Source organism: Hoplias malabaricus, chromosome 2 (genome assembly GCF_029633855.1).
Source record: "Hoplias malabaricus isolate fHopMal1 chromosome 2, fHopMal1.hap1, whole genome shotgun sequence".
Taxonomy (NCBI): Eukaryota; Metazoa; Chordata; class Actinopteri; order Characiformes; family Erythrinidae; genus Hoplias; species Hoplias malabaricus.
Window position 1 is genome coordinate 72,749,493 of NC_089801.1, and position 13,867 is coordinate 72,763,359.

At 38.9% G+C, this 13,867-nt stretch overlaps 1 protein-coding gene across 1 annotated transcript; it reads right to left on the bottom strand.

Annotated features, from left to right (window-relative positions):
- Nucleotides 1-62: 62 nt before the first annotated feature.
- Nucleotides 63-10,843, bottom strand: hpxb (hemopexin b). Its single transcript, XM_066661407.1, has 10 exons — nucleotides 10,714-10,843; nucleotides 8,064-8,086; nucleotides 7,859-7,972; nucleotides 5,491-5,654; nucleotides 4,537-4,690; nucleotides 2,884-3,096; nucleotides 2,661-2,744; nucleotides 2,439-2,569; nucleotides 1,320-1,467; nucleotides 63-993 (listed from the first exon to the last, which is right to left on the bottom strand). The coding sequence occupies exons 1-10, from the start codon at nucleotides 10,776-10,778 to the stop codon at nucleotides 728-730; spliced, it is 1,362 nt and encodes a 453-aa protein (XP_066517504.1). The 5' UTR covers nucleotides 10,779-10,843; the 3' UTR covers nucleotides 63-727.
- Nucleotides 10,844-13,867: the final 3,024 nt, after the last annotated feature.

Here is a 13,867-nt window from a genome sequence, read left to right on the forward strand (position 1 = left end):
AGTGGGACATCTAGGTGTTTTTGGTTTTCTTACTTCAGTGAAGGCAGATTTAAAAAATAATACTTTTTAAATTTTAATTTTAATATTAAATGTAAGATCCATGAGAGCAAGGAGACGGCGGACCACTGTTTACCCACTGAGGGCAAAGTTGGAGGTCCACTAGTGTTTTACACAGAGTTTTCTGGGCAGACCACTGCTGATTAAACATAATTTTAGACAAAATGCCACATTTTAGCACTTTTCCATTCACAGTCAAATTTACATTTTTCCCTTCATTAGGTTCTTTTTGTTATTCTTTATAAATAAGATTAGTAAATGATTTTAATCCAGCACAGTGTCAACATTTTTATCATATATAAAGCTATATCAGGCTCATACTCCTTATTAAATCTCTCAGAGTTGTTGGTAATATTTGTATTAGTTTGTTTTCCAGAATAAAAGTCTCTGTGAATGTAAAATCTTTTTGAGGAGATTATAAATGAGTTATATCTGGTACAGGACAGTAATCTGAGTGGTCCGATGGTGGACCAGCAGTGGTCTACAATCAGTGGTTTGCCAGCCTTTCTATGCCAGTGGTTGTCTGGGGTATAAAAATAGACAGAACTACATGGGGCTGTCTGTATTCTATTTAGCTGAAATAATGGGGGGAAAAAAATAGACACATTACAAATAAAATTGTTTGTGTTTATATTTTCATTCTGTGCAGTGATGTTGAAAGTAGAAGGAACTACAGTGGCAGTTGCAGTATTGGTTTCTGCAAGCCTGAATCATATTCACATTCAAACTTCTCAGATGACATCCTATGGGGTAATGGGTTGATCTTGCTCACAGCCAGAATTCTGGGACTCTGGTAGACATAGTACTGTGAGTCGACAAACACCTTCACACCATCATCATCACATATGGCAGCATCAACGTCAGTGATTGGAATAGGGAGCTCAGTCTTAACAGCTCTGGGTGTTGCAGCCAGATCAATTTCAATCATCTTTTGACCTGTGGAACAAAATGAAAATAAATCCATAGTGTGTCATACAAATTGTACTAAGCAGATGGCACTAGATACACCTAGTTCACTTGTTCACTGAAAAAATTCACAAAGCTAACAGCAGTTGTTTTCCTAAATGTTTTAAACCTAAGTACCCATAGTAAGATACCCATAGTATCACCCAGATATTGCACAGAGCTAACAGCAGTATCACTTAGATATTACAAATAGCTGACTATGAATAAGGTGTAGCACTTAATAGTTTTAGCACTTTCATTCACTATTTTTAATGATGGTACTTTGGTGTAAGGGGAGGCATCATTTAAGTTCAAACCTTTTATAACATGGACAACATGTTGATTTGCACAGAGGAATGCAGCTTTCACAGGCCCTTCAATGCCCAGCTCCTCTTTCAAGGGTTTAGGGTAGCCCTCTATCAGAGTATAAGGTGTTGCTGATTTGTAGATATATATTTGACTGCCCTGTTAAACACAGAGGAACATTGTGATTGGATAGGTAAGTAATTAATGATAAGACATGTTCAAATTCAAATCTGTATGTTTAAGCAATTAATACATGCTTTTTGGCCGTATATGCTTGTAATTTACTGCTGGAGTTTCAAGGCTAATTGTGCTAGCAAAAAACAGAAGTCGCAAAACTTATATATTTGCTGTAAATACGTTTCCAAATTGCAACAGGTCATAGATCAGACTTGGTGTGGTCTGGGATAAAGCTTATTGTGAGTTTTAAAAGTGCACTAAGCTTCATAATAAAGGTTGAAACTGCAATTAGCGTTGTTCCTAATCCTGCCATCTCATATCATCTCATATATGGACACTACAAATTCTGTTCATGAATCTTATAAATGAATCTTTGAAATTATGTTCATAAATAAATAGAATAGAATTTATATAGAAAAGAAATCATCCATAATCCCAGATGACAGTCCTGAATGTGAAGGGCAGTCTGAATCTGGAGAGAAGTCCAATTTTGGTTCAACCTGTTGCTGCATTGTTCAGCTACATGGTAAATGTTTGTACATTTTTATATATTTTTTATAAGTTAAGCTGTGCCCTAAACGTTCTCAACAAGTTTGTGCAGCCAGAATGAAGCTGAATATTGACTTAGAGCAGTTTTGTGGATGTATTTGCAGATATTTGGACAACTATTTACGTCTAATTCATTAAATCTAAGACTAAAGTACAGCTTGAAAACCAAAGGTGTTGATCAACTAAGATAAGGAGAATATAATGTTGATTTATGGAATATTTTTCTGTAAATCATAAACAGATTTCTTATAAAAAAAATGTCTTATCTGAGCTCTATCTGTAATTAAATAATATAATTATTTCTCATGTTTGGTGAGGTTTGTTCACTGTCCATTGTAATGTGGACATATATACACAGCCCTTAGAAGGGGTTAAAATAACATCACATATATATATAAACATACCTGGATCATGTACAGCTTGTCACCATAAGCAAAGACTGCATCTAACTTTCCTGAGATCTCCTTCCATAATCTTGTTATGGGGAAGTGATGAGTTCCATCACGGTGTGTGTCCAGCCTGATGTATGTGTTTCCTGTGTAGAGTAAAAATACAAATATGGGATATCTGAAACGTGTCAGATGCACATAAACATATTTAAATAATTAAAAAAAAACTGTTATTACCTGTAAATGCATACGATTTGCCAGTGTCGTCTGTGCTGATGGCATCCAATTTACATGGTGGCTTCCTATGACCAGCCCCATGACCTACGTCACCAATACAACATATTGAGGAAGGAATTAAAGGGGCAATCAATCATTTAACTGTAATGATCCCCACATATACACATCAGGTGTTAAGCCACTTCAGACAATAAGGGTTATTTTTTTGGATTTAACCACTCACCAAAATTGGGGCACCTCATGAAGTAATGCCTAGCGTCCTTCGGATAAGATCCTTCTACTTTTCCAGACACTGGGTCAAACCTGGTGAAGTTGTTACCATGGAAGCAGTAATGGTGCTGCAGCCAGCGGAATGCAGAGGTGCAGTTGGGCAAGTGACTCCACACCTTTTTCTTTACTGTCTTGGTCTTTATGTCAAAGCTGTACACTTCATCTCCTAAAGAGAATATGAAAATACGTTAGTGAAACATGTTGAGTCACTTTTCTTTCAAATAGTCACATCCAAAAGCATCAGTGCACCTGGGAAAACAACACATTCCATTGTTTACATAGATATATTTGTTTGTTTTTAGCAAATATACTCTTAATTCTCAGATACATAACTTTTTAAATCTCTTTTTCTCAGATACCTAAAACATTTGCACAGTACGGTATATATGTGGTGGCCATGATGAGTAATCAAGGTACAAATGCAACAGGATGATATGTGATGAGATAAAAAAAAATACAACATTTTACTAAAGAAAACCTCAAAGAAAACTAAAACACTTTAAAATGTAGGGCAACGTAAATGAAAAATATTTATTCATAATATTATTAGTTACAGAGTTTTTAATAAATATGCAAATAATTCCAAGGGGTCAGTCTGAATCAGTATCTATGGGCCACTACCCCACATTGGCTTGGCTTAGTTTTAATCCCTGTTTAGACTCAAATATTTTATCAGATCTGCTACAGAGACATGAGCCGAGCAGAGCTATCAGATGTTTAGGAACTAGAGTTAGTCCTGACCCAGGTCAAAACTAAACATGGAGAAGCAGCCGACTGAGAATATTAGAAGATCCCTGACTTTAGACCCTTTTAAATCAAGGCTTAAACCTGTTTGAGCAGCTACAGCTCGTTTTAAAATACTCTTATGCACTTTTATTCTGTAACGGCACTTTAGTTCTATTCTTTTATTGTATCATTTTTAATAATTTTACTCTTTTTATGTAATTGTTTTATTGGACATTTACGATTTTATTCTGGCTTTTAATTTCACTGTTTTTTCTCTTTAAAGCACTTTGAATTGCTTCTGTATGAAAGGTGCTCTATAAATAAACTTGCCTTGCCTAAAGGGACATCTGTAGACTTTTTTATCTCCTTAAAACTCATTCCTGACTGAAGTAAAATTATTGCAGTGTGATAGAAGTTTTCAGGGATTGTGTATTTTATACAAAGCTGGATGTTTTACCATGACAACCAAGTAAATTAATCTATCCCTCGCCCTCTTAATTTCTCTACTTGAAAAGTGTTCAATACCTGGGTTAGCTTCTCTGATATTAAAACAGAGGTAAACAACCTTCTCCCACTGTGATGTCACATCTAAACAAAAACATACACTTAGCTAAAGTGAGTGGAGCACCATTGAGGTTTGGTGGGGGAAAAAAGAGTGTGATTTAGTGTGTAATATTCTCAGGTGAGGAGAGTGAAAAAATATAAAATAACCAAGGAATACCAATGGAAAAATGTTACTCCAGGACCACATGCAAATTTACTCCTGTCCAAATCAGGCTTTAGACCAAACTCTGTAACGTAGCCTGATAATTATCATCTGTAATTATTTTTTTAGACAGAGCCTTGATCTAACCTGGAGGGAAAAGGAGCATTTATTTACCCTTGAAGAATAGCACAGAGTCCGTTGTACATTCTCCTTTAGGACACTCCACTGCTGCGTCTAGCCGACTGGGGACTTCTGGAAACACCTGCTGGATCTCCATTGGGAAACCATCCTCAAGAGTGCTGTTGTAGTAGCTAAAGACTTTATCATCCTGCAGTAGATTTGCAGGTAGGTAACAGTTAGTTACATTTACTCAAGCACATGTAAATAATGTAGAGTGTAAACCTTCTACATCTGTCCAAGTGTAATCTAGTTGGTGAAAATGTTGTTGGTAGCAGCCAAATGTATTTCTTTCTAAACACAGCTTAGGTAGAAGTATAACCGATAGACCCCTGTGTTTGTGCAATAATACTACAAATTTGGTTCTTAGTTCTGTTTTATAATGTGTTGGAAGTGCTGCAAAATCTCTGTATATTGTTTTACTTGCTATAAATGTACCTCGCTGCCCCTGAGGAAGACACAGAATGTTATAAAATAATATGCTACTGCCTTCTTTAGAGGCAAAGTGTGCAAAATGTAGGTTTTTAGAATCTGGAGTTACATTAAAGTCCATTTAAACGAAACGAAATACTGGATTTTTGTACAAATTATAAAACAGAACTAAGTGTACAGGGTATTGCATGCTACATATGAGGGTCTACGCAAAGCTTTACTGGTTTATGGCACAAAATTTGAAAATCTCTGCCAGTCCATTTTAACCAATCACATTCATCCCCACCTGTTGCTGGTAACCAATTATGTTCCTCTTGCCTCAAAGGCAGGGCTGCCTCCAGAACAATATTGATTTTGCATAAGTGCAGGATATAGGCGACTCCACTCAGCTCTGAGCAGATTCACGTTCGTTTATGGACACAGTTTTGAGGGATGTTATAAAAACCTCAGTGACCTGTGTCCCATTGTTTAACAAATGAGGATGTGGCTGTATTCAGAATGAAACCAACAGCATCATACCAGGAAGAAGAAGATGTGGTCGTGATCTTTTTGAGCATCCCCGTCCTTGTTGTGCATGCGAAAGGCCGCGTCCACATGTCCCAAGTGATGATAGTCATCCAGTTCCTTGAATGTAATATTGGCATGCTCGGCGGGGCCTGAGAAGCCTTTCCACACATGATCACCTGCAGATGTTCAAATTTATGTTACGTTACCACACTTTGTGCTATAAATGAAGTAAGGACAAATTATTTTATCATGTATTCAGTTCACATTTTTAAACATAATCTAAAAATACCAGCTGTTTAGATACTAGGCCAAAATGATAAGGAATATCTTGGATCCAAACTTATAATTTTACAAGAGAAGGACATGGCTACTTCAACTGTAATTAGACTTTAGAGCTATCAGCCGTTTTTTTAACTGTGATTCTTCTTCACAGCTATTATTCTTTTTTTTATATATATATAAATTTTATTAATTAATACAAATTTATGTACAGTCCTTCAAAAACTCTAGCTTACATAAATTATATACATATACATCTAAACATTTAATTACACGTATAATTGTGCACATTCTCATATATTTAGTGTCCCAGAGAATAGAATCTTTAAAAAGTATATTAAGAGTCTTTTGTCTTTTTAATTCAGTCACTAGAGACAAAAAACTGTTCTATTGTCATTTTACATCGTGTTTTCCACTACTTAGATTTTACCAGACATATAATATACCACATAAAATGACATTTAAATTCATCAATATTACAATCAAAAATGCCATAATAGATACATTTAATATTTACATCAAAATTTAAACCAATATCCTTTACTTTTTCCCCACACTTCTTTAGACCTATAACATTCTAATAAAAAGTGTTCCAGAGATTCTTCCTCTTGACATAAAGGCATTGGACACTTTGAGGTTTTAATAAAACAACTATTATACTGGCACCTAGTGGTCTTACGTTCTGTAATGAACCTATTTTAAAATGGCCTCCCCCTGTGTTACACAAATCAGCCATAATATCACTGCCAGCTCTATGTTTATACACTCATTACTCATTCTCTCAGCTCCACTAATTCTACAGGAGAACACTGTAGTTCTACAACTACAGACTAAAGTCCATCTCTGCCAGAGGCGATTGCTCTAAGACTGCAAGGGAAGTTCAGCTTCCCCTAAAATGTCAAAAAATAAGTGATCAAATATATACCGTTGTGTGTACATGTCAGTGAATAAATATGCACTACAACGCACTCAACTTTTGTTCAGAATCAGCTTCTTATCACTGGTAAAGACGGTGCTTTAAACAGTTCAAGAGTGAAGCAGCGAAGTGCAGCGAAACGAGACGAGTCATTGGATAAATGCTGGGCTTTGTCCCGCCCATCGGACGCTCAGCATCTCTGGGGGTCTATGGGGCAGTGGGGTGGCCTCGGCTGGCCCGGACGCTCAGCTTCTGCATGATGATTGGATGATCTGTCTGAGGCTGAATCCCTTTTTGATTGACAGCGAAATGAGCGAATCAGCAACCCTTTGGTGTAAAGATCTGTGGGAGCATTACATTTTCATTTCGGCATTTTCTTCTTAGCGGACTGACTTCTACCGCAGTTTCTGTCCAGTGGGTGCTGCTGAGCCCCTCCACCGTCACAAAGCACTCACAGGCAGACACACTTCACATGGGCCAAGGCCATTTAAGCAGCCTAGCTCTGCTGGCCATTGAGTGGACACTAGTCAAGTCCCTGGAAAAGACGCCTTGTTGGTACGACAGGGTCACAGATCATTTTCTTGAAAAGGAACGGAGGGTAGAATGTACGTATAAATAAACCGACACATTTTATGATGTAGGCCGAAATTGAGCTTCCCCTCCTTGAAAGACCAGCATCCGCCACTGATCTCTGCATACTTTGACAGCACACTTTTACCCTGTTCTTCAATGGTCAGGACACCTACAGAACCCCCACAGCAGGTGTGATTTGAGTAGATCACTGTCCATGCTGCTACAGTGACACCTTTGTGGTGGTGTGTTAGTGTGTTGTGCTGGTACATGTGGATCAGACACAACAGTGCTGCTGGAGCTTTTAAACTCCTTAGATTTTAAGGGTTTGATAATAGTCCACCAAAAAAATGCAAATAGTACCTGCACAGTGGTGATCCTGTGGTGATCTTTTCCACTGAACATTAGGAAAGCGTCAAAACAGATAGACTACACTTTGTACACATAGTAGAAATAGTACAAACTTCATGTAGACAGTCAGTGGACTGTGAGTGTAGAAACAAGGAGGTGGTGGTAATGTTATGGCTGATGCACATGCTATGATATGTACTATATACAGTGTACATAGGTAAATACAGGATGAAAAACTTTTAAAAATTAAAAATGTCTGAGAACCTTTGAAAAAGAAGGTGTTTCCTTTCTCATCAGGGACAATGGCATCAAACTCAATGCCCTCACAGCGGTCAAACTTCGCGTCATAATGAGAGTCTTCTTGAGGCTCTGAGGGTACTTTAAAAAAATGCATTTATATGAATTAACTCATTATATATTAATGCACAGTTAAAAATTCACAGTCATTTCATGGCTGACTGTTGTATACCTGCCGTCTCTACATCGTGCTGCCTGTAACACAAAGAAAGAGATCATGTTACGGATGATAAAACAGTGTTGTAGTTACTCAGTGTGCTACAGCTGATGAATTGCATGTTAGAGGAAGGAAAGTAGAATTAAATCAAAAAGACACTATATTTGAGGGGAGCAGTTGTTGGTCTGAACATGGCTCAAGACCAAGAGCATGACTAAGTTAAAAACATGCCAGGCTGGACAGCTGACTTTGACCAGTGTGTGTCTCAAATATTGATCTAATGTTGTACCATACAAACAAACCAATTCAGTAGAAATCACTGCTAGAAGTGTGCGGATATATATACAGTGATTCTAAGATTTATAAGGTGAATATAGACAGTTTATCTCAAAAACATTGAAATGACCATATATTTTCACTCATTGTTATAGGCCTTTTGTTGATCTGCATACTTCGTTAGCCCCATTTGACAACAATACAACTGTAGAGCGCTCCAGTGACACAGACAGTGTGTTAGTTTTAAACATCTCAGTGTCACTGAGAATGGCCCAGACACCAAAACTATCCAGTAAACACTGTGTTTGCACAGACCACTGATGAAGGACTAAAGAATGATTAACAGTCTGTGCCGAAACACACTGTCTCTGCATCTAAATCTAACTGGATAATGTTAAGACATTTTGTAAAATGCAATAAAAATTAATCTGTGACTTCTCTGTGAATTCTCTTACGTCATCAATCCAACTTGATTTCATTTTTGAAATATCAACACATATTTAATTGAATGCAGAGCGGTCACAGTCACACAGCTCCAAGGGCCTGGAGGTTGTGGGTTCGAGTCCCGCTCCGGGTGACTGTCTGTGAGGAGTGTGGTGTGTTCTCTCTGTGTCTGCATGGGTTTCCTCCGGGTGACTGTCTGTGAGGAGTGTGGTGTGTTCTCTCTGTGTCTGCATGGGTTTCCTCCGGGTGACTGTCTGTGAGGAGTGTGGTGTGTTCTCTCTGTGTCTGCGTGGGTTTCCTCCGGGTGACTGTCTGTGAGGAGTGTGGTGTGTTCTCCCTGTGTCTGTGTGGGTTTCCTCCGGGTGACTGTCTGTGAGGAGTGTGGTGTGTTCTCTCTGTGTCTGCGTGGGTTTCCTCCGGGTGACTGTCTGTGAGGAGTGTGGTGTGTTCTCTCTGTGTCTGTGTGGGTTTCCTCCGGATGACTGTCTGTGAGGAGTTTGGTGTGTTCTCCCTGTGTCTGTGAGGGTTTCCTCCGGGTGCTCCGGTTTCCTCCCACAGTCCAAAAACATTCGTAGGTGGATTGGTGACTCAAAAGTGTCCGTAGGTGTGAGTGTGTGAGTGAATGTGTGTATGTTGCCCTGTGAAGGACTGGCGCCACCTCCAGGGTGTATCCCTGCCTTGCGCCCAGTTATTCTGGATAGGCTCTGGACCCACCGCGACCCTGAACTGGATAAGTGCTTACAGATAATGAATGAATGCCTGCAACACACTTAAAAATGGGAAAGTGCCAAAACAAGAAGGAAAGATTTCATAGTCAAAGATTCCACCATAATGAGGTATAAAAGCATCCAGCACGCACTGGTTTTTGCAGGCAAACATGGCTTGTGACTCACCACTTTCTGTCAAATACTGTGAAGGAATTTCCAATGCGTGACTGCAAAAAAATGTAGGTCTTTCACCATCTGTACATAATATTGTGAAAAATTGAGAAATCTGTCTTTGAAGGGCAAGGTCGGACACCAGTGTTTAATGTGCGTGACCTTTGAGCCCTCAGACTGCATTGCATAAAATCTCATGCCGCTGTGATCATTTTCCTTCGCTGCCTGAACCAGCTCAAAGACAGAGAGATGTTAGGAGGTTTGCCCAAGGTTCTTTGTTGTTATCGCACTCTGTTCCCTCACATCAGCTCAGGACATGGTGTTCTGTGTTTGGTTTGTTTAGATGCCTTTGGTTCATGTTGCATTCACATTTGAAACAAACCCCAGCAGAGTTCCTTTGAAAATGGACAGCTCTGGCGGGGTCTCCGTCTGCTTGTTTGAAGCGCACCAGCGCTTGTATGAGTTTGGGTCCATGGAATAGGTGACTCAGAAATAAGAGAAGCATGCCATTGTACCAGAGGTATGTGTTGGGATTTTACAGAGATATATGCTGTCATCAAGGCATTGTGTTTTCCTAAGAGGTTCATGGCTACTTCAGCAAGACAATGACAGAGTGTGTGATAGGGACAGTAATTATGTCTGTCTTAACTTTTTTGTTTGTTGCAGGCACTAAATAGAACATTTGTTTATAACAACAACAAAGCACACTCAAGTTGGTCATTGACAACATTAAAAAAGTATTATCTGTATTTTATAGATGATATAGATATAAAGTGTTCAAGAGAATTAACTTTTTTTTTGCATTGTTCCAAATACGGGGTTTGCATAAAAACAATGTACTCTTCAGTCTGTACACTTATTAGAATTGTGTGGAGTGTTTGCTTGTATTACGTTACAAGGTCCCTGCTGCCACATTGGGTTTTAGTGTTGTTATATTCTAACTGTGAAACCCTGCAAACGTAATGTAAAATCAACAAAACTTTGGAGCAGAGGTGTCCAAAACTTTGCAAAGCACTGTATGTATTTAAAAGCTTCTTTGTTCAGTGTTGGCTGTTCAAGATACTCACGCTGGAGCTGCAAAGCTTACAGCCAGAGCCAAGCAGGTGCACAGGAACAAGAAGAGCTGCTTCATCACAAGCAAGTCACTGGAGCCAGGTCAGCACTGTGCAGTAGAATGTGCTCGAAATGGAGCAAGCTCCCACTTTTATATATTGAGCTCCTGGATGGGAGGGAGGGCAGACAGGGGGCTGTGTGGGTGTCTCTGTTTCTGGAATGATTTGGTGAACCTGATACACTTTACTGGCAGAGCCACGCAGAGTAAGGGTAAAAAGTACCCTGTTACAAAATTCTTGGGATTAGGTAATCATCCCTGTCCCAATAGTGTCTTCTTTGTATGTTTAATGGAAATATTTTTTGAATAGGAAGTTAATTTAAGGATTATACTTTGAGATGTTGAGTACATCCTAATATTGGCCAAAGGCCATGCACTTACCTTAGGTTTGTTTTGAATGAGCAAACTAAGCCAACTTGAACTAGGGTTTTCGTCCCTGCAAGAGAACACAGTGCTCTTTGATGTGCTTAGCCGCTTGTGTAATCTACACTTGGAAAGTCAGGAGTGGTGCAATACCAATAAATCCCAGCAAGTTGCTAAGGCTGTGGCTGAGAGTTTGAGGCAGAGAACACCTGACATTGTGTTGGACATGTTATATATATATATATATATATATATATATATATATATATATATATATATATATATATATATATATATATATATAGTGTTCTCCCCGTGTCTGTGAGGAGTGTGGTGTGTTCTCTCTGTGTCTGCGTGGGTTTCCTCTGGGTGACTGTCTGTGAGGAGTGTGGTGTGTTCTCCCTGTGTCTGTGTGGGTTTCCTCCGGGTGACTGTCTGTGAGGAGTGTGGTGTGTTCTCCCTGTGTCTGTGTGGGTTTCCTCCGGGTGCTCCAGTTTCCTCCCATGCTCCAAAAACACACGTTGGTAGGCGGATTGGAGACTCAAAAGTGTCCATAGGTGTGAGTGAATGTGTGAGTGTGTGTCGCCCTGTGAAGGACTGGTGCCCCCTCCAAGGTGTACGCCCAGTGATTCCGGGTAGGCTCTGGACCCACTGCGACCCTGAACTGTATAAGTGGGCACAGACGATGAATGAATGAATGTGTATACAGTGGAACCTCTACTAACGAACCCCTATACTAACGAACTTTCCAAGATACGAACCGGGCATTTGAATATTTTTTGCCTCTACCAACGAACCACGACTCTAGAAACGAACACGAGCCTCCGCCGAGCCGGCGGCTGGAAATGTCCACTGACGCCAATAGGTGAGTCTCCCAGCGCCCCCAGACTTGAGTGAGCATTTAAGATTAGCAAATTGTAGCTTTAGCAATTTAGCATTAGTGTAAATAGCAGACATTGAAATTCGTGCTAAGTTAAGCCTTATCTACGCTTCCTCTCCCCACATTCACCACCTACTCTCCGTTATTCCACCCCCCCCCCACCTCCCGTCATACAGCCAGTGCCTGTGTTACTCCTCCAGCCAGTCGTCACGTCTCCAAGGTAGCGATGTGTAACCACTTACAACTTTATTATTACTTTTTTATTACTGTTACCACTGTATTTCTCTTTTGTTTTTAATAATGCTACATGTATTTTTTTTTACTAATTTAAGAGTGTTGTAAACATATATCAGTGCAAAAAGGGTGACTTTCGGGGTGGGGGCTGGAACGCATTAAACGCTTTTCCATTATTTTAAATGGGGAAAATTGACTCGAGAAACGAACTTTTCCACTTACGAACCGGGTCACGGAACAGATCAAGTTCATAGGTAGAGGTTCCACTGTATATATATATATATATATATATATATATATATATATATATATATATATATATATATATATATTTATATATATATATATATATATATATATATATATATGTCTGGGGGACACAGGACTCATGGTGAATTTTTCCACTATATCACCATGTCACTATAATGAACGTGACAATCCAAATTTATTTTGAAGTTGAAAATCACATAAGAAAAAGAAAAAAGTCCACAAACACATTGTTTTAAGTAACAAGTTCATGCACTGAGTAAGAGCTTTCTAAAAGAGTAAATGATTGACAACTAAGTGACATGTGGAAGGTGCTTAAATACAGCTTGGCCAGGCCTGATCACTCATTAGGGTTAGGATGCTGCTCTATGACTCTCTCTGGTGGAGGTGCAAGGTCTAGCCAGCTGTTCTCTTTTAAAAGAGACTTTAAATAGTCTGTGAGATCCTCCCTTCTAAAGTTAGCTTACCTTAGCCAAAAGAAGATGGATCTCTCTCTAATTTCTTGGTTCATTTATTGGTCAAGAAACCACAGTCACATACCAATTTTACAAATTTTAAAATTCACTGACTCATGCTAGCCCTGTGAAGGACTGGCGCCCCCTCCAGGGTGTATTCCCGCCTTGCACCCAATGATTCCAGGTAGGCTCTGGACCCACCGCAACCCTGAACTGGATAAGGGTTACAGATAATGAATGAATGAATGAATGAATGACTCATGCTACAGATATAGAGTTTTTCCAGTTTTTTTTTCCTTCTAGTCCTTGACGTATATATTAGTCGTTCATTACCCTGATAAGAATCAGAGTTTCATATTTTGAAATTAGTGCCAGGGACACTGGAGTCACATAGACACCACTTTCTGAAATGGTTATGTTGTGATGTTGTGTTGAACCATGGTGATGGAAGGAGATTCTATTGAGGAATGACAACAAGGACGACTTGTGTTGTGCATTGTCATGAACAGCAAAGTTTAATCTATGCTTGTGTTAACACTATCTCTGAACACCACAATCAGTTCATTTTACACTAGGAAGTTTGACAAAATATAACACTGTTGTAAGATTGATCACAGAGCAACATTGTATACATTGAAATAAAGCATCTGACCCTACAGATACATTATGTTCATTAACAAATAATTATTTATATTGAAATGTCATATAGATCCCTGTACTCCAGCTAAAATAGATCACATGATTCTAGATCACAACAGGGGATCCTAATCCTGGATTTAGCCTACATCGTTTAGTTGACCTAAATGGGTGATTGATTGTAATGACTTTATATTGAACATTTATGATAAAAACAGTACCTTTTAGTTATAAAATAATATTATAGAATGCTTTGCAAAATATTTGACCATTTC